Source organism: Ovis aries, chromosome 13 (assembly GCF_016772045.2).
Source record: "Ovis aries strain OAR_USU_Benz2616 breed Rambouillet chromosome 13, ARS-UI_Ramb_v3.0, whole genome shotgun sequence".
NCBI classification, from domain to species: domain Eukaryota; kingdom Metazoa; phylum Chordata; class Mammalia; order Artiodactyla; family Bovidae; genus Ovis; species Ovis aries.
This window is the reverse complement of record NC_056066.1, coordinates 21,503,956-21,528,243: the sequence shown is the minus strand read 5'-3', so window position 1 is coordinate 21,528,243 and position 24,288 is coordinate 21,503,956. Positions and strand designations below refer to the sequence as shown.

At 39.7% G+C, this 24,288-nt stretch overlaps 1 protein-coding gene and 1 pseudogene across 11 annotated transcripts in view; one reads left to right on the top strand and one right to left on the bottom strand.

Moving 5' to 3' along the window:
• The window catches only part of NEBL (nebulette), a 386,786-nt gene that overhangs the window by 340,544 nt on the left and 21,954 nt on the right, over positions 1 to 24,288 (top strand). For 6 of the 11 annotated variants that reach the window (XM_060397270.1, XM_060397271.1, XM_012188294.5 and 3 more), the window contains 8 exons: positions 2,791 to 2,883; positions 5,928 to 6,020; positions 7,730 to 7,822; positions 9,493 to 9,585; positions 10,802 to 10,906; positions 11,883 to 12,054; positions 13,430 to 13,522; positions 14,735 to 14,884. In XM_060397270.1, coding sequence (XP_060253253.1) covers positions 2,791 to 2,883; positions 5,928 to 6,020; positions 7,730 to 7,822; positions 9,493 to 9,585; positions 10,802 to 10,906; positions 11,883 to 12,054; positions 13,430 to 13,522; positions 14,735 to 14,884 — 892 coding nt within the window. The remainder of the gene's footprint in view (positions 1 to 2,790; positions 2,884 to 5,927; positions 6,021 to 7,729; positions 7,823 to 9,492; positions 9,586 to 10,801; positions 10,907 to 11,882; positions 12,055 to 13,429; positions 13,523 to 14,734; positions 14,885 to 24,288) is intronic. The other 5 variants (XM_012188303.5, XM_060397273.1, XM_042230502.2 and 2 more) reach the window with 3 other exon arrangements.
• On the bottom strand, positions 15,659 to 19,239 carry LOC114117557 (BRCA1-associated RING domain protein 1-like; annotated as a pseudogene).

The following is a 24,288-nucleotide window of genomic DNA, read 5'->3' as shown; positions in this document are numbered from 1 at the left end:
TCATAGTGCATAAGAGATAGATCACTTTAATAGTACAGCAATGAAATCTAGGATTAGTTTTCATCCTTCTGAACATAATTTTAGCTGTATTACATTTTTCAGAGAAAGGATACTTTTCAATACCTCCCCTCAACTTGGACGGAAGAAATTTTATCCTGATAGAATGATTAAAGGCACTAGAACACTTATTTGGTGGCTCAAGAGAAGGTTTCAAAGGCCCCATTTACCTTGTACTTCTTTGAGCTTCCAGCAAAGAAAAGCACACACCTTCATTATCATTTGTAAAATAAGTTACCCACCCCGCTCCCCAGTGCCCTTTGAACTTGGGGGAAGGGTAGAGGAGGTGTTTAATGTTATGAATTAAAAACTTCTTCACTCAGTGCTTGAGATTTAGAGTGGACCATTGCTACCCTTACCAATAGGTGTATTTGGTAATAGTTATACAGTCATCCCTCGGTGTCCACAGGGAGTGGTTGCAGGACCCCCACCCACCTACCCCCACACACACACACACACATGCACAGAGTCATTCACACACACTCACACCAACATCTGCAGATGCCCACGTCCCTCATGTTGGGCCTCCACATCCTTAGGTTCCACATCGAGGATGTGAGGAGCTTGCTATTTAGTTTCTTGTTGAGGGTTCTTTCCTTACATCTTCCCTGACGTTTCTCTTCACCTTCACCCTTGGAGGCAGAGTTTCTTTAAGTCAGCCAAGTCCAACTGCCTGGATTAAACGCCTTTGTCAGGAACTCCGATGGTTACCTGGCATCCTGGAGTATGTGTGCACTGGCATTTGTGGAGACAGAGTAGGGAAGGTAAGGGAGCGCTGTAGTCAACAGGCTTACAGGAAACGAACTTGCAGAAAACCTGCAGAATGCGAGTGCACTAAAGCCCAGTGCGGTGAAGGAATCTGGTTTCCTGAAGACAGCACAGGGAACAGGACCTGGCGGCGAGAGTGCCGATCCACCGTGGCAGGAGTCTGTGTCAGGCAGCGCGCCAGTCTGGCAGAGAAATTAGTTCAGCTGAGACATGTAAAGTGGTCGTTTCCTTCACTTCCAAATGATGACATTTGAAATGTACCCATCCACGTACTGGGGTATAATGTTATAAACGTTCTGTACTGCACAATTCTATTGCCTACAGCGAAATGACTGTGCCATTTTGATTAGTTTGGAGTCGTATGAAAAACAAAAATGTTTATCTTTAATCGTGTTTAGCGTCTCACCCTAGGAAAATCGCACAGTCTTTCATTTCTTCTCCCGACGTCCCCCTGCCTCCTCTAGCAAACAATAAACGCATAGTTCTGTATCTCTGTGAGCCTGGGCTATAAACTCCTGCTTAGTATTCAAATGGAAAGTTGCCCTTTCAAGATTAGCAAGATCTGTCAAACCAAGGTAGGATTCTCTAACATTTAAAGATCTCGACATTTTCAACCTCCAGAGTACAAGCCTTTTGAGTATTTTCTCTCTTAAGAATATTTTAGAATCCTACTTGGGAGACAGTCTGTCTCAGTGTACTCTTAATTTAACTGTTTTGGATCTGGCCTAATATTGGTGGTGTTACTCGTATCACATATGAAATTTACAGATGCTAAAACATAGATGATAGTGAAGATATTTGGGTATTGAGGACTTCCCTGGTGGCTCAGATGGTAAAAGCGTCTGCCTAGAGTGCAGGAGACCCGGGTTCGATCTCTGGGTCAGGAAGATTTCCTGGAGAAGGAAATGGCAACCCATTCCAATACTCTTGCTTGGAAAACCCCGTGGACGTAGGATCCTGGTGGGCTACATTCCATGGGGTTGCAAAGAGTCAGACACGACTGAGCAAATTCACTTTCACTTTCTTCATGACTCTCAGCCTTAGTCATTACCAAGTGATTTCTAAAACGTCTTTTGCATAGATCTAAGTCTTTGCTAAATTTCAACATATGGCACTTAAGTCTAGCTGATGTGTCCATATTTATATGTATATATGTGTCCTTATCTCAATTCCAATCTTCTGTGCATTTTAGACATATTAAAATACCATGTGATATGATAGCATCACTAATCATTTTATAAAGTTAAAGGGCTTGTCCTGGGCATAACTGTGTGCTGGTGTTATCATTTATCTGGTTGCTCTTCCTCTAAGTAGACTTGACTGAGGAGCTTCTGACTGTTGTGAATGCCAGGATATAGGCGGGCTTTACATAACGTGATTGCGTGGTAGAAGACACTTCTTGACTTTCTGGTACTGGACCTTCTATAGTGATCAGCACTCAATGGCCTCTGCTTGTACATATTTCCTCCCACTTTCCTCTTTCTCATCTCATGTTTTTTTTCTTATTCTAGATTATTTGTGTACTCTCAGTCAGGTAAGCAGTGTTTTCAAGACTTAGTAGCTAACTCAGTTTGACTCTTGCCTTTAAAGACATGGCGAGTACACAAATAATAAATAGAAATTGCTTTTATTATAGAAAAATAATGAATCATTAAGATAATTTCCAAAATTTTCAGTGCATCTGCCTGATGATAAAATTTATTTTTATAAGCAGTATATGCTAATGTTAGTTAAAAAACCTCTCCAATGATGGATAGGTGAATAGATATGGGTTTGTTTGTACCTTAAGATAAAGGAATCCTGAAAGCACCAGATGAAATAAAAATGTGTGTTGTCATTGAAGGAAAGTTAATATTGGAATTAAAAAAATAGGCTATGTAATAGTTAAAAATGAAGAATTCCTAATTATTTTTTAAAACATGTTGAATAAGACTCACTTTTTTTTTTTTTTAATAAATCATGCAGGTAAAATACAAAGAAGAGGTGAAACAAGCAACAGCCATTTCAGATCCTCCAGAACTCAAGAGAGCTAAAGAAAACCAGAAGAACATCAGCAATGTGTGATCTCATTTCTTTAAGTATTGTTTTCTGCGGGCAGGACACTTGCACACTAGAATGAATTAGAATGAGTACCTGTAGGAAGGCCAGTTCCTGAAAGATGGAGATGAGATTTCACACATCTTTGTGTTGGGCTAGCGTTACACCAAGCATGTGCGTTTGCTTATTAAAGAACGTGGCGTTGATGCCTACTCTGTTCTTGTCCTTGGGGGCATTCAAAGATGAGTGAGATACACCTTAAGGTTAGAGGCTGTGTGTATTCTCAAGGTCTCTCAGAGAAGCAGTTCTGGGGATAAAGACTGTGCATTAAGTGCTCTAAAATAATTAATATCTGTGAGTGCTTACTACCTTTTGGGGGTTCTTTACATGCAATATCTCACTTAATGTTAAATAATAACTCTTATTTTCAAAGTGCCGGGGAAATGCAGAGAAGGAAGGCTATGTCAGTGACAGAGAGGAAAACCTTTGGAAAAAGAGTAACATTTGAGCTAGCTCTTAAAGGATTAATAAAAGTTTGGGGTGGATTTCATGAGGAAGGGCCCTCCTGGCAGTGCAAACTGAATGTGTTCATGATCTGAGATCTGTTCAAAGAGGGGAAAGTTTAGTGTGATGAGTCCTTGGGGTGGAAGATGGCAGGAGAGAGATGGTGGGGAGAGAAAGCATAATTCAGGCCATGAGGAGGCTGCCGGAAGTGCCAGTGTCCCTGGTTCAGATGGCCTGCCTATGCTCAGGCCTTGACTTATGAGTTAAATAGCTTAAATGTGTTCTTTTTTTTAAAAAATATTAATGTTTTTAGGAGTAAAGTTGATTTACAATGTTGTGTTACTTTCTGCTATACAACAAAGTATATCAGTTATACATATATCCACTCTTTTTCAGATTCTTTCCCCATATAGGTCCTTACAGAGAATTGAGTAGAGTTCCCTGAGCTATGCAATAGGTGCTTATTAGTTATCTATTTTATATATAGTAGTATGTGTATGCCACTCACAATCTCTCAATTTATCCCTCTCCCCACCTTTGGTAACTATGTTTGTTTTCTACATCTGTGATTCTATTTCTTTTTTGTAAATAGGTTCATTTGTGCCATTTTTTTAGATTCCACTTATAAGTGATATCATATGATATTTGTCTTTCTCCAACTGGCCTCGCTCAGTGTGACCTAGAGACTGTCATAGTATGTCCCTTTTTGTGAAAGAAGAGTTACACAGGAAGCTCAGCTCAGTGATGAGCTACAAGTGTGGGATGAGGGTTGGGAGGGAGGCTGCAGAGGAAGGGGAGATATGTTACGTATAGATGATGCATATTGTCGCACAGCAGACACCAACACAACCTTGTAAAGCAATTATCCTCCAAAAATCAAATAAGAGTTTACCAGTTTTCAATTTATCATAGATGCATAACACTCCCTTAAAATAACTATTTGAAAATAAGGAGTTAATTTAATTAAAAAATACTAGAAACCACAGCTCAGGTGATACCTTGCATAGCATATGGTAAGTGGTGTATACATGATTGAAATCTGAATAACTCTGGAGTGGAGAACAGTGTGGGCTCTGGACTGTTGGTTTGATCCTAGCTCCAGACCTTACTTGCTGTATATCCTTCATAAGCCACCAACCTCTCCAAGCCTCATTCCCCTCATCTTTAAAACAGGGACTGGAATATTAAGTGAGATATTGCCTGTAAAGCACTCAGCATGTTTGTGAGTGGATGAATGCAATACAGGAAGCGTCTCCATAGCAAATTTATGTCCCCAAACTGACATCCACTAGACATCGTCTGCAGCAATTTCTATACATTAGTGATGCTGTTCCACAAATGTTTCTCCTCTGAACTCTACCCAGAGTCATCTTTCTTTGTATCCTGCCATCAACAAAGATTACCTTGGACCTTTCCTCATTTTAGGCAATTATTCGACACAGAATCTGCCTAAACTCTCAAACTGCATACCATGGTACAGAGAAAGAAGTCGCACTGGCAAGAGCCTGACCCTTTGTCATGTATTTTCCAGGCTTAGATATCTACTCACTTGCACATGCACTGCTGAGGGTGTACATCTCAAGTCCATTTCATCTGCAGGCCTTGTGATGTCTTGCAAAAAAAGAAAAAAATTCCATCACGCTAAGTTTAAGCTCCAAAAAGTCATTAAGGCTGTCCCTGTGGAGTTCTTCGTAATGGAATTTTAACCTCTAGCTTTCCTTTCACCTGTCAGAAATTCATTTGGTGGACATGCTTTCTATCTCCCTGTGTTGGATCCTCATTTATTTCCTGGAATGTTGTGGAATTACTGGGAAAGCTGACCACAAATGCTGGACTCTGATCCCCTGCTCTAGCAGTAGGTCAGAAGTATCTCCATGAGGGGACATCCCTGGTGGTCCAGTGGCTAAGGCTCCACTTTCCCACTGCAAGGGGCCAGGGTTCCATCTCTGGTCAGAAAACTAAATTCATACTTGATGAAACTAAAGATTCCATTTGAACAACTAAGACCTGGTGCAGTCAAATAAATAAATTTTTTTTTTAAAAGAAATATCTCCACGATGCTGGTCAGAGCATGGTCTTCCACTGTTGGAACTTGGTGGAGAAGGAGGTTCAGGGTTTCTTTTTATAGTGACAACCAATCACTGAGGTGAAGGCATAGGACTGGCATAACCCTTCTTTCTGGTGATGAATCCAGAATTTTTATTTGTAAATGTAAATATAAAATGATCATTTGGTAATGTCATTTTAGTACTGTGAAGGAATGAACTCACAGAAGTGGCCATTTATCGTTACTGATAGGATCAAACTCAGAGAGGCCACCAAGAAATAATACAGTTTGAAGAAAAACAACCCCAGGTATAATTCAAAACATTTGGGCAAGGAAAAGCTGAGTTCCAGGATCACTGTGATGATGACATCTATTAGCAAAGCATCTTTCACTGTAAAATCCTAGCAAAGATGTCAGCTAACGAGTGCTGTGTGACGTTTCTTTTCCCCAGCTGCTGTGTGTTGGCTCCCTCTTCCTTCCGGTAACCCCACGCCATCTTGCGTTTGTCTCCCAGCTCAGGTACAAAGAGCCGTGTGACAGAGGAACTCCGGTGAGCATGACGCCCGAGATAGAGAGAGTGAGGAGAAACCAGGAGCAGCTGAGCACGGCAAGTTGTTTCTGTTTTGCTCTTATATTGCCAAACATGAGCTGCTTTTAGTCTTTGCAATGCTTTCTGAAAACCATTAGACACTCCGCATCTTAGCCACTCCTTTTCTACTACCCCGTACTGAGGCGTGTGGACTGTGGCACCCTTGCGGGAGTCCGGGAAGTTGGGAACTGCTTTGCTACTATTCGGCCATACTTATTTATTCAAGAAATCTTTTTTTAAAATATTTTTTTATGTGGGCCGTTTTTCAAAGTCTTTATTGAATTTGTTACAATATTGTTTCTGTTTTATGTTCTGGTTGCTTGGCTATGAGGCATATGGGATCCTAGCTCCCTGACTAGGGATCAAACCTGTACCCCCTGCACTGGAAAGCAGAGTTCCAACCATTCAACCACCAGGGAAGTCCCTATTTGAAGAACTCTTCATTAAGCAACGTGGCAGGCATTATCCTGGTCACTGGTACACAGAGATAGATAAGACCCCTTCCTATCTTCATGGGCCTCATAGTTTAGATGGTAAATCTCTAAAACTACGTCCAAATCTAAAGACCTGGAGAGCAGCATAGTGGGTATGTTGTCAGTCTGACAAAAGAGAAAGTTGTCTATTGGCATAAGGCAAAAGAAGACCTGATTTGACTGGGGTTCTGAGACATAATGTCGTGGCAGGGAACCTTATAAATAAAACAGAAAGCATCAATCATTCAGTGATCTGTTGCTAGTAAAGCAAGGGTAGTTAATAATCATGAGGTTCCTCTGCTGTGGACCCTGTTTTAAATGTGTTATGTGATTCAGTGGGGTAGGCATGATTTATTGCTCTGGTTTGTAGGTGTGGGAAACTGAGTCTTGAGAAGTCAGAGGACATGCAAGAACCTATGGTTTGTGACAGCAGGGCTGGGATATGAACCCAGGCCTCGCTGAATTCAGAAATCTCTTTCAAATGTATCCCCTAATGGTTATTTTCCCCATTTGGGGGACCGTTTTATGGAGTTTTTACCATTATAAACAATAATCTTCTTCTTCTGAAACAGATAGTTTTGAAACACTTTAAAATTTAAGAGTGACTTCTCCCAGATGGAGGAGGAAATCAGGCTGAATACTGCTTTATCCTTACAGTATCCCTGATAGTGGTATGAGTGAGGGGTCTTAGGCGTCTTTTGAAGGTAGAGGCTCCAGGGTCAGAATAGGAGTAAATGGCCTTCCCAGGCTGCCATGACTACTTCACTATAGTTCTCTTTTAATGATTTTTTTTTTTTTAGTTTTAATATTTTTTTTTCCTATTTTTTGTCCACGCACAGCATGCAGGATCTTAGTTCCCTGGCCAGGGATCTAACATGTGGCCACCGCTAGTGGAAGTTTAGACACCATGGTGTCTTAACTACTGAACTGGCAAGGAAATCCCTTGTAATGATTTCATTACAGTGTCTTCCCGTTGTATTTCTATTACATTTAGTCGTGGTCTTTGCAATTAGTTTCGGTACTGAACACAGAAATATTTATTAAAAATCATTTTTAAGAAGCACAACCAGCACTTGGTGCTTGCCAAGTCAGAAGAATCAGAAGCCAGATGTAGATTTGAACTGAAAGGCTAATACACACCTACTGTGGGAAAAATTATGTAAAAAATAGGGTTAATTTTAAGGCTTATCTTCTGTTGGTATTTGGTTGGAGACCATTCTGCTATTCATTAAAATTCATATTAATCCTCCACAGGTAAAATACAGAGGAGAGATTAAACAGGCGACTGCGATTTCTGATCCACCAGAGCTGAAGAGAGTGAAAGAAAACCAGAAGAACCTCAGCAATGTGTGATCTTAGTCACTTTTTTCTTATGAAAGCAAACATATCGTCAACATGTCAATGAAGCGATTGTGTTTACACAGTTTTCACGACTTTGAGTTGATTGCCTCTGCTCTCAGTTGACTGTCAATTTACTGGATAGTTTTCAGGGTGTTAGGTATTGTGGGTCCAGTCAGGCACGCCCTGCTCAGAGCTCCCAGTGACTGCAATGTGATTTTTGTCTCCAGGTTATTGAATATCCCTCTTATCTGCTTTTCATGCTTGCAGTTCCTGGGATTCTCTAAAGGGATGCCATGGCAGTTTTTGGCATCTTGGCTCTACAAATAAGCTTTCCCACTCCCTTTCCTCCATATGTGTTAATACATTATTCTTGTTCTATAGCCTATCCAGTCCCATTTCCCACTCATAGCTATCATTACTTTATTTTTGGATGATGCTGGGAAAAAATTATGAAGTGTGCCTGGCTGAATAGGTCATATGAAACAGGTCCATTTTCAGGGCACTTGTTCAGGGCTGTCCAGTTTTACTCAGACACCAATTCTTGGCCTGTTCCAACTCCTTTCTGTTATGTCATCCAAGGATGCAGTTTGCTGAGAGAGTCCTTTTTTATTTTCTTTTAAAATTTTTTTAAAAATTTACTTTTATTTTTCAGTTACATTATGCAGCATGTGGGATCTTAGCTCACCAAACAGGGATCAAACCCATGCCCCCTGCATTGGAAGCTTGGAGTCTTAAGTACTGGTCCACCAGGGAAGTCCCTGAGAGAATCCTTTTTCTGAAGTCATTAATAATAAATTGTGTTCTTTGGAAGAGGAAATTTGAAAATCTGTTAGATGCAAAGAAATCTTTTATTCTTTAAACCTTTAAAGTCCTTTGGCCAGATTATAAAGGAAAGGCAGTTTATTGTTTGGCGTTGTCCCTGACAACTGTATTTTGGAGAAGTAGATACTCACCTTCTCCTGATGTATTCAGAGTCACAGTTGATGTAACTCCATTACTCTCTAAAGGGAACATGGTTCTGGAGAGGGAGGGAGGGAGCACTGGGGAGCGTGCTGGCCTTATGGATCACCATGATTACCACTTAGGCCTCATGGCCAAAGTTCTACCACAGTTAATTACTAAGAAACCATAATGGTCCAGCAGCCTTCTATATGGGTGAGAGTACCTTAAAGTAACATCCATGAGGATATTTCTTACCTTACTCCTTTGTGATGAAATGCTTATTATAGCTTTACTGATGGTACACCCATATAATGAGTACATTCACAGAGATTCTCTGCCATAGGATGAATTAAAATAGAATGATTTAAGATACAAGCATTTTTAGACCTCTGATGGGTCAGTGATAAAGAATCTGCCTCCCAATGCAAGAAACTCCATTTCAATCCATGGTCTGGAAAGGTCCCCTGAAGAAGGAAATGGCATCCCACTCCAGTATTCTTGCCTGGAAAAAAAAACCCATGGACAGAGGAGCCTGGCGAGCTACAGTCCATGGGGTCGCAAAGTGTCAGTCATGACTTAGTGACTAAACAACAACAAAGACCTCTGCTAGCCTCCTTTTTTTTCCACCCCCGCAGCTTCCTATCTTTGCTTAGCTCTTTAAAATAAGTACTCTGAGACTCTTGGTTGGTTGAATTGATTCACAGTGCTCTGTTTTTTGTTTTCCAAAATGATAGGTTTATTATAAATCTCAGATGGGAAGAGCTACAGCCCTAAGTGTAACTCCTGAAATGGAAAGAGTAAAGAAGAATCAAGAAAATATTAGTTCGGCAAGTTGTTTTTATTCACTTGGGGCTATCATGAAGGACCTGTTCTTTATTATCTATTTGCAGACCAAGAAGCTTTTGTAAGATATGCAGAAAGTACATGTGTTATTTCAGATGACATCTGAAAGCCGCCACTGTCTAACTTTACATTGTCCTGAAACCCTACTGATGTTTCCAGATGTGACCAACACTTATATTTAAAGTTTCATTTTAAACTGAATTTATGTTCATTTAAACAATGAATCATGTTATTTTAGCCAGTGTCTTTGAAAGTGGTAGTCTTTGATGTATAAGTTAAACAATTATCATTTTACAGATGTATTCCATTGAATGTTGATTGTTAAGTCCTCTCTGCAAAACAATATAAGAAATGAATCATTACTCCAAAGTAAGGACTTAGGGAGAAAAAACAGTCCTTAAATATATTTAACACAGAAATTGGTTACTCATTGAAGTTCCGTGTTGCATGTCAGTGTCTTATTTGGGGAATGCGCCTTCTCTCAGGAAATATCAGGGCTTCCGTTCTGAGTGCATGTATGCACACATGTCCGCAATAATCCATATCCTGATCTTACACAGAATCAGCCTCACAAAAAGCAGTGTTCTGATAGTCAGATGTCAGAAAGAGCTTTATGACTGGGACTCAGCATTTAGATTTTAAACTGTGCAGCTCTCTAGTGGCATTTCTGCCCAGAGATGCTGACTGTATTCAACACAAATTACCTTTAAGCTGTGGCTGTTTAGAGGGAACCTAAGATGGATACTTAATGAGTCTTACCATCTGCTCTGGTCAAATAAAAGGAAATGTTGATAGAGGTATGTTTGTTATGCATGTTTCCACAGTGTTATGGCGGAAAATGGAGAAATAGAGAAACAGAAGAAGAAATTTAGGTTCCATTTAGTTTTGGATTTTCCCTATGGATAAAGTATTTCCCACTTTTACAGACTCATGGTTAGTGGATGTTGGTCACTTATACATTTGTATTCAGTTGGTAGAGAGATTTAGGTCATCTTTGCTGTAGCCTTTAAAAGAGACCATCAAGGATACAATTTTAGCTCATTATTCTAGAAGGAAATGCAATTCACTAAATAAGTTACCTGGGAAGTAATTCAGAATATGTTGTATATGCCTCACTCATTTGGAAAGCTTGAAAAACTTACGTAATTTTTAAATTATAGTTGTCTTTTTGTGAAGTATGTTCTGTTATTTACTTTGCAGGTAAAATATACCCAGGACCAGAAACAGATGAAAGGTAGACCAAGTCTGATTTTAGATACACCTGGTCTCAGACATGTCAAAGAAGCTCAAAATCATATTTCAATGGTAGGGTCCAACAGGTCCTCCATCCGTGACTAATACTAAGGAGTGGCACCGCCCCATGCACCGATGGCGTTGTTCACCATTAATCTGGATAACTAACAAAGCATGGAAAGGCCCATGGGCCCACCCTTTGGGGGGAGCTTTCTAATCTTACTGAAATGTACGGGAAATATTCAGTCTAATAAAATAATTTTTCTCACTGATTTTTTCGGGTGTGTTTTTATTTCTAACATGACTGCTACTATAAATGCTTTTTATGGAAGATACTTGCTTCGACTTTTTTTTTCCAATTAATATTAAGATGGAGTTTGGTGTGTTTACATGTTTAAAGAATATGAAAATATGTATTTTTTAAAAAACAATCTCATGAGATATATTTTATATGCCATAAAGCTCACCCATTTAAAGTATACAAAGTGGTTTCTAGTATAATTTACAGAGTTAAACAACCATCACCCTAACCTAATTTCAGAATGCAAAAAACACGTGTTTTAAAGTATATGTTTTTGTAACTATATACAAAGATTGTATATATAGTTATGTGTAACTTGCTATCTTAATCTAATTTTAAATAATATTGCTTTCTTAAATAATTGTATAGAAATAGCTTATCATTTTATTGCATACTAAAGTTTAAGAGATAGGAAATTAACTTATATCTAAGTGAGTACATTTTAGCAAGTAACTAGGATTTGAAAAATGAATCTTTCAACACTTCTTACTTATATACAAGCTTATATATTAAAAGAGCTGCTAACTGTAATGATGGAAAGCATTGTGAAAATGTCAGCACTTGATTTCTGATGCTTGGAAACTGAAATTTCATAGATTATTTTTGGAATAATTGGAAAAAATACATTTATGTAGAAAATAATCTAGATGCAGCTGGTATAGTAACTGTCTTTATACTCAAATTTTGTGAGCTGTGTAGCATTCAGGAAATTTCAGTTTGAGTTACTATGGTTTTTCCCTCTTTCAGGTGAAATATCATGAAGATTTTGAAAAGACAAAGGGAAGGGGCTTTACTCCTGTTGTGGATGACCCTGTGACAGAGCGAGTGAGAAGGAACACCCAGGTCGTCAGCGATGCCGCCTATAAAGGTGTCCATCCTCACATCGTGGAGATGGACAGGAGACCTGGAATCATTGTTGGTAAGCTGACTGGCCTGCTTGGCAGGTCTGCACAGTCAAAATGATGGTGCTTTCCCTGTTTTTATTAATGGAATTCGCTTCCTTATTCATCAGACCCCTCCTCAAATGTGTGACGTGGTGCTCAGGCACCACCAAAGTGGACCAAAGGCAAAGTGTTGTTTGCACCACGTTGGAGGGAATTATTCATGGCCTTTGCCAGGTGTTATTGCAAAGTCATTCTGTAGTTGGACATTCTCTGTTTTTAATAACCTTCTGGTCTTGAGTGTTCCTGCTTGCTACGCAAAGAAGCAGCCCCAAAATCAGACATAGGTGATAATGAAGATTAAGCAATTATTTTGTTTCCCTTTAGCTTACGTGGGCTTCCCTGGTAGCTCAGATGATAAAGAATCTGCCTGCAATGCAGGATACCTGATTTCAATGCCTGGGTTGGGAAGATCCCTGGAGAAGGTTACCCATTCCAGTATTCTTGCCTGGAGAAGTCCATGGACGGGCCATGGGGTCACAAAGAGTCGGACACAGCTGAGCATCTTTCACTTTCACTTTTAGCTTATGTACTGATCAATAATTGTACTGTAGACATCGTCTGCATGGGTAACAGAACAGAAGTAACCCCATATAGGTCCTTTGACATCAAATAGACATGCCTGAAAGATTCTGATGGTTTCCACAATGTGAGTAGCTTTTTTTTTTTTTTTTGAATATTATTTCTGAACTGGGAGAGTAGAGCTGTCTGAAAGTCTCACAAATCAGAGAGAAAGGAGCCTCAAGCTGCTGTTCTTTTTGTCATCCAGGGGAAATCTTAGGAACATAGTGGTGAATGGTGACAGAGTGAGCAAGGTTTGTACTAAAAGCTAAGACAGGAAAGGAAAGATACTGATTTTTTTCAATTTGTTCAACATTTGTTTCTGTTGTAGGAAGATAAGTTTTTTTATTTTTGTTTTGTTTTCTTAGACAAAAACCTTGTAGTTGCCTCTTATAAATTACTCGCATGTCCTTACTCAGGAGTTTTAACCCAATATTTTCCCTGTTTCAGTGTGTGGAGAGCATGAGTGATGAGGGTTTGGGGATGTGGGGAGTGGTGTGGTGTGCATGTGTGAGAAGTCACAGGCTTCCTGTGGAAGGTCAACAAATAAACCATGCAACTTACATTTGATCGCAAGGTTTTTTAGCAAATCCTGTGAGTGTGAATCACACTGAGAGTGTGAATATCCCTCTGTTCTTCTCTGAAGTCTGCTGCACAGTGGGTTTGCCTATATTACATGCTTGCTTTTTGCATATGCCCCTTTTCAGACTTTTGTTTGACTCTCTTGGGTGCTGACTTTTTTTAAATTTTTTAATTCATTCTTGATTTGTTGATTTCTTCCTTTGGTAAAAGACCTCAAAGTTTGGCGCACAGATCCTGGCTCCATCTTCGACATTGATCCCCTGGAAGACAATATTCAGTCTAGAAGTCTACATATGCTTTCTGGTACTGCTTACGTTTTGAGTTCCTCCCCATTTACATGGCTTTTGTCCTTAAAGTGAAACTGCTGTGAGCTGTGCAGGTTCATTGTGCCTTCTGTGTAATGTGAATTTTTAAGTTTGGGCTTCAAAAACCCAGGAGAGTTGCTGTGCTATTTAATATGCCACTAACCATTTATGAAAACAAAACTTACAAAAGAGCTTTTTCGTATATCCTAGATTAGTTCTAGGTTTATTTTAAAGGTGTCTAGAGCTTACTTACACTTCCTTTTTATTAGTGAATATGATTTTAGAAATTCTCTGGGCTTTGAAATGCAGCTGTTTGGACTGCACTAAACTGCTAACATAAATATTTGTTTTATGAAAAGCACAACATTTTAAAGATATCGTTCTTTAATGTAAGGAATTCTTTGAAGACTTTTATATAAAACAGAGGAGAGATTTTCTACATATCACTGTGAATGTCTTAAAATAGGTTTTCGACTATCCTTAAAATTTATCTCTGAGTTTTTATAAAATGCAAAATTTGTAGTTTACATAGGAAGTTTATGTGACTTTTAACTTCAACTGTATGTTTATAATTAAAAGTAAAACCCAAATGGTTTGGATATTTGGGTATAGCAATAGCAAGGGTTGATCTTTGTAGGCTTTCAGACCACATTTAGCAGACTGAAGATTTGACAGTTATGTGACTTTTTTAAAAATAAATAGATCTATCATTTAGGTCCTTCTCTGTCCCCTATTGTGACTCCAAGATTAAGTGTTAACATTAACAAAATTGAAAGCCCAAGGCAAAGTAGAAATTCTAATATTTATATAGTAATTTGATCCACATAATCAGCCAAATTGTTATCCAAATTTTCTAAAAATAAAGGCAACAAATGCTGTATCATTAGTGATATTTGAAAAGAACTATTTATAACCAAACTTTTGATAGAAATTTACTAATTTGCCAGTATCTTCTTAGTTCTTGTCAACTTCTCTCTCCTTTAACATTTAGACCAAATTGAGTGTGAATGATGATTAAGTCATTTGTGTTGTTGATAATATGTACTGAAGTTTGGGAATAGATGGCTAGAGTTTATAATACCTGAGCTTTGGGGTTGCAATTTAATGAGGGATTATTTTTCTTCCTTGTTAATTTTTTAAGTAATTTTTTTGGTTTCTTTGTTCTTCAAGTCGCTTAATCACAAATATGAATATTTTCCCTCCAATATAGAAAAGGCGAATCTTTATAGGAGACAACGGTCTCGGTCTTACTCGAGCAGTACTTTTGGTACAGGTCTGGGAGATGACAAATCAGAAATATCCGAGATTTACCGTAGCTTTTCATGCTGCAGTGAGGTAACAAGACCATCTGATGAAGGAGGTATCAAACATTAACCACTCTCAGAAGTCTCTTTTAATGTATCACAAGTGTGTCTATAACAAATTCTTCACTTTTGCACAAACATATGGCATGGATATATTTTAACATTTAAAATTATGTTTAGAAAGTTGAGTCTTTTTTAAAAAAACTAATAATATGCATTTTTGCATGCTTGTTTTTCCTATCTTTCCTCACTGTTTTCACTGAAAACGGATCTTTAATGACAACAGGGTCTTGGGATCTGCTACGCGAATCTGTTTCACAGGAGTTGTAAGTGATGGATATACACAGCCAGAGTGGAAACTTGAGTTCTGTGGAGTTCATATCTGATTTCCATTAAGGAAAATCAATCTTATGGTTATATTTGAGTGGCTAAGAGAGTGCTATGAATTTGTGTGTTTAAATATTCATATACAGTTGCAGACAGAGTTAGATCTTGCCAAATAGAAATGGGGTATGTACTTGGGATATGAGATTTTTAAAAAATGGAAAATACTGTTGATTGTTAATAATCTTTGTTATCTTATATTACTATCCTCGTCCTCTACATTCTTCTGTTTTCTGGATCCAAGCTGATGGCTTAGGTCTAGAAATCGGTCGTTGAAATTGTTTTGGATGTTAAACTTCTCTAGCTGTTATTAAAGGACAGCTACATTTTAGTGCCTTGGGGAGGGGAGAGGAATGAACACAGAACAAAAGGAAAACTGAATTTCCATTACAACCAAAGGCCATAGCACTGAAATCCCTAAGGAAGGAGATTTTGAAGTGGAGGAGTTTAACATCTTGGGAAAAGCAATGTGACTATGGATCCAATGAAGCTATGAAATCTCTTGCAATTGAGTAATTGTTTTTTTTTTTGTTTTTTTTTTGCACTTATAGGAAAAACCCCTTTGAGAAGAAAATCAATTACAGTCAATAATCTTAAATTGTACATTCAGACTTGCCTTAGCTTGGTAGAAAGATGTTTCTTTTTTAAATTTCAGATAAAGTGAGGTATAATTGACATATAAAATTGTAAGATATTTAAAGTGTATATCATGATGATTTGATATATGATACGTTGTGAATGGATTCTCCCCAATTAGTTAATTAACATATCCATTACCTCACAAATATATCTTCTTTTTTTCCTTTGGCAAGAGCACTGAAATTCTACTCTGTTAACAAATTTCAGATAGCACAGTGTTATCAACTATAGTCACTGTGTTATTCTTTAGCTTCTTGTACCCTATTCATTGTATAGCAAAAATTTGTACGCTTTTACCAATTTCTACCTATTTCCCCCAGCCTCTGGCAACTACTGTTCTGCTATCTGTTTCTATGAGTTTGACTTTTCTTTTTTTTTGGCTTGATCTTTGTAGAAAGTTTTTAAGAGTCTCCTTCCTCTATGCTTCTAATGTTTATAAACTAGTGCTTTTTTCTTGTAGGTAAGATAAAGGTGTGAGAGCTCCTCTTTCAGTGTCTGCTTATCTAACAAAGGATTCAGTAACTTTATTTTTTTGGCTTGGGGCTATTGATTTCTCTCTTCCATGTCCTCTGTGACTCTATAGGTACAGAATAATATTGATGCCTGGTAACATAAATAAAACCCAAAGCAAATACAAGAATAAATTTCCATCAACCTTATTTAACTTTCTCAGTTCAACGTGGTAGAACTGATGTCTCTCACAAAAGCGATGCACCTTAGAGTCTGCTTCATCAGGGACCCTTTAACTTCATGTCTGAACACACAAACACAGCATTCATTCATTTAATCACCAAATGTTTGAGTGCTTTTTGTGCATCGGCCAAGAGCTCAGATCTGGCAGTGTACATAGCAGTGAGCAGCAGAGATATGCATCTGCTCTAAGGGGTTTGGAGTCTGGTGAAGACCCTGACATTGAGCAGATACTTACCCAAGTAATCTATAATTATGAACAGAGTAAGTGCTGGGAGGGGAGCACGTGGGGGCCACAAGGGGGTACTCCATCTGGCCTTGATGTCATGGGAGCCTTCCTCAGGGAAGGAAGATTTGAGCTGAGATGTGAATGCTAAATGGAAGTGAACTATGCCAATGGGCTTTGGGAAAATAATGTTTCTCAGAGACAGAACAGAACACAGAAGTGGTGCATCAGTGAGACATTCAAATGGAGGCATTGAGCAGGCAGTTAGAGTCCAGAGGAAGAGGCTGCACTGGAGATAAATGGGAAGTCATCACCTGTGTCCGTGATCAGGTTTTGGATTCATCTGTGTGGAGAAGGAGAGTTTGAGCCCCCTCCTGCAGGTTTCTCAGCTCCGTCTGTGCCAGGGAGGAGTTTGGCACTTGTCTCCGATTCTGTTGGCTCATCTAAAAACCCACTGTTGTTGGTTTATCTTCTCTTCCTCCTCTCAAGCCCCCACTACTTTCTAATTACTTCTAGCAAGAGGACCCTACACTCTGCCAAAATGAATAACAAATGTCTCCATTGAAAGAAAGTATACATAAATGTTATTATATTTATAATGGAATTTGAGTAAGAGTAACAAAGGGACGGGGGAGTCTGGTGGGCTGCTGTCTATGGGGTCACACAGAGTCGGACACGACTGAAGTGACTTAGCAGCAGCAGCAGCACATGGTTAAGAGAGAATAATTACATTTTTTAAAGTGGAGGGACATCAGACTCCATGAAAGGTGGCAGAAGGAAGATTGTTGGCAGGAAGGAGTGTCTTCATAACTTAAATAATGCCTTGTAAGAAAAGCTGACTCCTTGGAGGTGTTTATAACCTGTCATTCTTAGTCACCTGTTAAAAGGCTTGTGTTTGGTGACATTTCCAGTTTTGGAAAGTTGATATTGAGGTATGAAGTAAAACCGTAGATATACCAGTAAGTTTTTATAACATTAACACAGTGGCATACCCACAGTATATCTAGGTTAATTCAAAAAGATTTGGGGATACCTGAGAATATGCTTCTAATTTTAAGTGAAGCAAATCATATTCTACTCGTTGGTACCTTATGTCTGTATTCAAACAGTCAGTGACATATCTAACCTAATAAGTCCAAAAGTGCCTCCTCACCTTCTCCGCAACATTCTGCTACTTTTCCAGGCCCCCGGGTTGCTAAGTAGCGACTGCGACTTTCCAGATACTAACTTCACATCCTTAGGGATCATCCTCCACACTTGTGTTTTACTCACATCCACATCCAGATCATTAGCAGATCTTGTCAGCTTGCCTGGGACGAACACATCCAGAATTTGACTGCATGGCCCACCTCTACCCCTGGCCCCCACCGTTCCCCCATTTCAGCTGCTGCCCTCTCTGCCTCCAGTCGTCACAGAAGTTTCCAGATGAGTTTCCAGCTTCTGTTCTTACCACCCCAAGCCACCAGCCCTCTCTCTGCCTTGGTCTGTTCTCCACCTGGCAGCCAGAGGCTCTTTGCTGCTAAGTCAACTTCAGTTGTGTCCGACTCTGTGTGACCCCATAGATGGCAGCCCACCAGGCTCCCCTGTCCCTGGGATTCTCCAGGCAAGAACACTGGAGTGGGTTGCCATTTCCTTCTCCAATGCATGAAAGTGAAAAGTGGAAATGGAGTTTCTCAGTCGAGTCCGACCCTTGGCAACCCCATGGACTGCAACCTACCAGGCTCCTCTGTCCATGGGATTTTCCAGGTAAGAGTACTGGAGTGGGGTGCCATCGCCTTCTCCGATGAATGAGTCTACCTATTTGTAAAAATGTGACTGATGAAAACAGTGCAATCACAGGTTATCACACTGTACGAGTTCAGTTGTCAAGAGGGAGCAACTCAAAGGACATCACACAATCTATAAACCAGCTGGAAGGAGCCATCCAGACTTTGCCCTGCCAAACCCTTTCTGGGCGATGATTAGACAAGTCCTCATAAATGGTATATGGTGTGCAGAGGCGCTGATCAGAATCAGGTTTGGCATGGTACGCAACTGTATTGATGGTTTGAGTCACATCACTGTCTGGCTTGGGCTTTCTAATGAGGATCTGGCCCCCACCGGCAGCGACAAGCTTAATAAGGTTATCCTTTGGGTGGTGTTTGAAGGTTCCCCCCAAATAGAAGTAACATCCATCAAACAGCTTTGACAACAGCTGTTCTCTGTTGAGCCTGCTTTTCTGTGGTCCTTCAGGAATTTCATACTTTTCTTCCTGTTCACATTCTTTGCTTTGCAGACATGCTTTCACCCATTCAAATTTTAGGATCCAGCATCCACTGAGAATTCCAAGCATACATTTCAGGGTGCTTTGAACTGTATCACCAAGACATGAGTTACTGTTCTGACATGAGTTACATGTACTGACATGAATTACTGTACTGTCAAACTCAGCAGTTTTTAGCCTTTAAGAATCATTGCAAGCTCACTGAGCATTCCTAAGGATGATTTCTAAGGATGAGGCTCTTTAGGAAACACCTAAATCTAATACCAGTTAGATCACATCATTCTTCTGCTACCATTTCATGCTGAATAAAACACAAATCCTTGCTGTTGCCTACAGGGCCCTCTTCCGACCTGGGCCCTGACTGCCGCCCTGAACCATTTCCTGCTTTTCTTGGTTCACTCATCCTCTCTCCCCATCCCAGTCTCCCTGCTTTTTACCCACCTTTGCACCTGCATGTGCCCCCAGCTTGAAACACTCTCCCTCCCACTGCACCTGAGCTATTTGCTTGTCTAGACCTATTTTTCTTCATATCTTTGCTCAGGATCACTTGATCAGAGAGACCCTCTCTAACTACCAGATACAAAACAGGACTGCTTCCCATTCTGTCTGGCCCTTTACTCTTTGCTCTTTATTCATAGCACTCGACATCACCTGAGATATATATTTATTTGTTTATGTGCTTGTCTGTCTCTCCTAACTAGGATAGATGCCCATAGTGAAAGTGAAAGTCGCTCAGTTGTGTCTGACTCTTTGCGGCCCCATGGACTATACAGTCCATGAAATTCTCCAGGCCAGAACACTGGGTAGCTTTTCCTTCTCCAGGGGATCTTCCCAACCCAGGGATCGAACCCAGGGCTGGGATATTGGCTGGTTTGTTTACTATGACTACTCTGTCTCTAGATCTTAGAATAAGCACTCGGCAAATATTTGGTGAATAAATGAAATGGTCAAATGACTTTTTTTCCACTTATTCCACTCCATTTTTTAAACCAATTGAGATATAATTGACATATAAAGTTGTATTAATTTTAGGTGTACAAAATATTAATATCTGAAAAATTAGAACTGCATATATAAATATATGTATGTTTTTTAAAAAAATATGAAATTTTGTTATGCAAGGCCTTCAAAAAAAGCCTTCCATTTTTGTTTTGATATGTTTCAATGACATTAAAGCATAGCTGAGAGAGAAAAAAAGACCTGAAAGTGGAAACATTCCCAGGATAGTTTCTTTTCTGGTGGGGAGGCCAGAAGTAGTACCCATGAGGTCCTGGTTGCTTTGAAATTTGGGGTCCCCTTTGAAATGCATGCTGTGCTGGGCCCTGGTCAGGAGGTGCTGAGTGAGTCTGTAGAAGGAGGTAGCTTTCATGGTGATGACAGCGGTTTGATGAAAACCTTTAGTGTCCTCAGTTAAAACACATACATTTGTTTAAATACTATTCTGAAAATTGGAAGGGACTTTAGAACAATGCTTATTATTGGTAAGATAGAGAAAAAAGAGAATGTTTCTATTTAGAGATGCCATCTTTTTCTTTATTTCAGATTTTACTGATTTCTTTCCATTTAGATTAGAATTTCATATGATAAAAAGTATGATGTCCCAGAGATGTGACCTTTCATGTTGGGCTGACTCCCTGCTGTCGAGATGGCTTGTATGGTAGCAGCTTATCCTGTGGGGGACAGAACGGTGTGCAGGGGCAGGAGGCTTCATCCCACTCTTGCACTCCTCGGTCTGGGGTCTCAGGAGGTCACCTGATCTTACCCGGCTCAGATTCCACTTCTGTAACAAGTAGCTTTTCTAAGATGTTTTACATTTCCTAAGCCAAGTGCCATAATTGAAATAAACTCTTGTTTTCTTCTTTCTCTTCTTTTCTATGTATGAGAATGTGTTTATGTCCTGAAGGTGACCTGCTTTACTTTGTGTATTGAATGACTGGACAGTTATGAGAATTATAGTTTTGGGGTCCTTTTTCTGAGTTACAGGAAATTTAGGTTGTTAGGACAAAGGGTTAAACAATCAGCTCATTTCCTTGAGGCAGAAGTACAATGTTTTCATCACTCACATTTGGTTTTCATGAGCATTAACATAGCAACCTTCTCCTTTGCGTTTTTATCATTGTTGTAGTTATGCACTTCTCATGATATTTTCCCATCTTGCTTTGATTGCTGAATATTTTCATTTTCTTATGGGATTATTTTGGGCTTTCTTTAGTTTTAGGTCTACTTTCTAAGATATTACGTTACCAAAGGGCTTGCATTTTCCATCTCTACTCTGTTGCCTTGCTTCAATAAAGGAGGCTTTTATTTAAATGTCATCTAATTTTGTTTTGATTCTTGAATGGTATTATTTGAAATTATCTTTATTGCCTTTTGGTACTAGATTAGGTTAACTTATTTTCATTTGACACACATTTCCTTGAGTGGGAATAATCCTGATGATTTCTGCTTATTTCACTGCAAGGTTTTCTTTGATCTTTGTGTTTGTCTTTAGGTCACTTGCCGGCAACATGTATTTGCCTTCTGGTACTGCTTTGTATTTCTTTGGTTTCTTTTAATTCACAGTGTTTTGTATTACTTATATTTTTATGTGTTTGCCATCTCACCCAGTGTTTACTCTTCTAGTTCAGTTTTGCTTCAGGCATTTTATGTGTTTCTATTTTCCTCTGGAGCATAAAGGGGATGGGTGTGTGATGGGGAGGAAAAGCAGATGCACTTTTCAAAGCCGACCTTCTCAATGTCTCAGCCTTGTGAACTTTTCCATTTTGCTCTGGAAGGATCTTATTGGACGAGAATCCTCATTCTGCCTTAAGTGATGGAAAACAAGGTTCTAAATTCTGGGACAGTCCCAGCTAGGCTATGCTTTATAGCATTCCATTCCATATAATATATCCTCAAAAGAGGTTAGGTTGCAAGAGATGCTTCAATACCTTCTGGAATTCTCAGTATATGGTCTGTAGATGTGCCAAGAGGGCAGTGCACCAACTAGATAGCCAGCAGCCCTGGTTAAACACCCATAATTCCATTTGTCCATTAACCAAACATTTATCCAGTATCTCCCATATTTGTGAGATTCTGGAAACACAAATATAAAAGATAAGGTTATTGTCATCAGTGAACTTGCTTTTTGGTGGGTGAACCAGATGCATGAACCCATTGTGCTCATGAAGACATTGTAATGGAAAGTTAGAATCAGCCAGGCTGACTGATGGGAAAGAAGTGTTTTAGGCAGAGAAGTAGCATGTGAGAGAGAGTATAGCACATTGGAAACTTAATGTATTTGGCATACATTAAGCCCGGGGACTGTGCATCTAAGAGATGAGCCAGAGCCAGAGAGTGGGTGCTGCTGAGCCACTGTCTCTTCAGAGGCACAGTTCTGCTGAATATAATTGAATATGGTTTCTTTGCATGTTTTCTTGGACTTCACTGTGCAGGAGACCTAGAGGCAATTTAGAGGACCAGTTACCTAGCCTGGTAAGCCACCGAGTCTCTGCCTTGGAAGTTTAATCCACTTAAGCATCCATTTTGCTTTGAATAATCTAGATTTTACCAAGAGTCTTGACTCCTTGGGCATCAAATGACCACAAGGTCTTATCAGTCTTCTAGAGGGATTAATGGTGTAGAGACAGCCTGGTGGATTTTTATTTCAAATATCACAGCTACTCTTATTGTTAACATTTGTCATTTGTGTAGAAGAGCAGAAACACCAAAACCTAAGCACCTTCCTTCCTACGCTAAGACTCCCAGACTCCAGACAAAATAGTCAACAGCTGGACATTTACTAGGCATCTTAAATCTTATGTCTAGAACCAAAATCTTATTTCCTATCTTCCCCACAAAACAAACAAACATCTGCTCTTGCCTTTGTTCACCAGCTCAGCTGATGACACAACACTTCACCTCAGTACTGAGGCAAAAACCCTGGCCTCGCCCATTACCTTTCTTCCTCTCACTTCACATCTAATCCATCTGTAAGCCTGTTGGCTCTGTCTTCAAAATGTGTTTATGTCTCATCCAGCCATGTCTCACCACGTCCACTGCACCCCAAGAGGATCACCATTCTGTCTCCTGGAGATTGCAGATATTGGCTCCTGGTCTTTGTAATTCCATTCTTACTTTTTCAGGCTGGCCACCACTCAGCTGCCAGTGACTTTTAAAAACTTGCACCTGATCTCATTACATCTTTGTTCAAAATAATATAATGGCTTCAATCACACTGTGTCTAAAAACTGAGATCCAGTCTGCAACGTGTCAAATCGTCTGGCCCTTGGTCTTGTCCCCTGTTCATCTTCTGGACTACCTGCTCCAGCCACACAGACCTCTGAGCTATTGATGTTAGATGTTCTCACATGTGGGCCTTTGCAATCTCTGATGCCTTTGTCTGGAGCAGTCTATCCCAGATATTTCTGTGGTTTGCTCACTTCCTTCAGGTCTTTGATTAAATGTCAACTAATCAGAAGGTGGGTGACAGAGGATGAGATGGTTGGATGGTATCACCAACTCAATGGACATGAGTCTGAGCAAGCTCCAGGAGATAGTGAAGGGCAGGGAATCCTGGCATGCTGCAGTCCATGGGGTCACAGAGTTGGATATGACTTAGTGACTGAACAACAGCAACAACAAATCAGAAAGGGTTTCCTTGATCACTCTGCCTTGAAATCTCTCAACCCACACACACTCATAACTGTCCCTTTGCTTTGCTTTATTTTTGGATTTTTTTAAGCTGTGCTGCTGCTGCTAAGTCACTTCAGTCGTGTCCAACTCCGTGCGACCTCATAGATGGCAGCCCACCAGGCTGCCCCGTCCCTAGGATTCTCCAGGCAAGAACACTGGGGTGGGTTGCCATTTCCTTCTCCAATGCATGAAAGTGAAAAGTGAAATTGAAGTCACTCAGTCGTGTCCGACTCTTCGCGACCCCATGGACTGCAACCTACCAGGCTCCTCTGTCCATGGGATTTGCCAGGCAAGAGTACTGGAGTGGGTTGCCATTGCCTTCTCTGTATTGAGGCATAATTGACATATAAATTTTGCACCTATGTAATCTATAAATTTTGATGAGTTCAGACATGCACATATGTCTGTGATACTGTTGCTACATTAAGGTGATGAACATGTATACCACCTCTAAAAATTTCCTTGTGTTCTTTTGTGTGTACATTTGTGTGTTGTGATAAGAACACTTAACATGAGAACTACCCTTTTAAAATATTTTAAAGTGCATAATACAGTACTCTAAACTGTAGGTGCAGTTTAGACCTCAT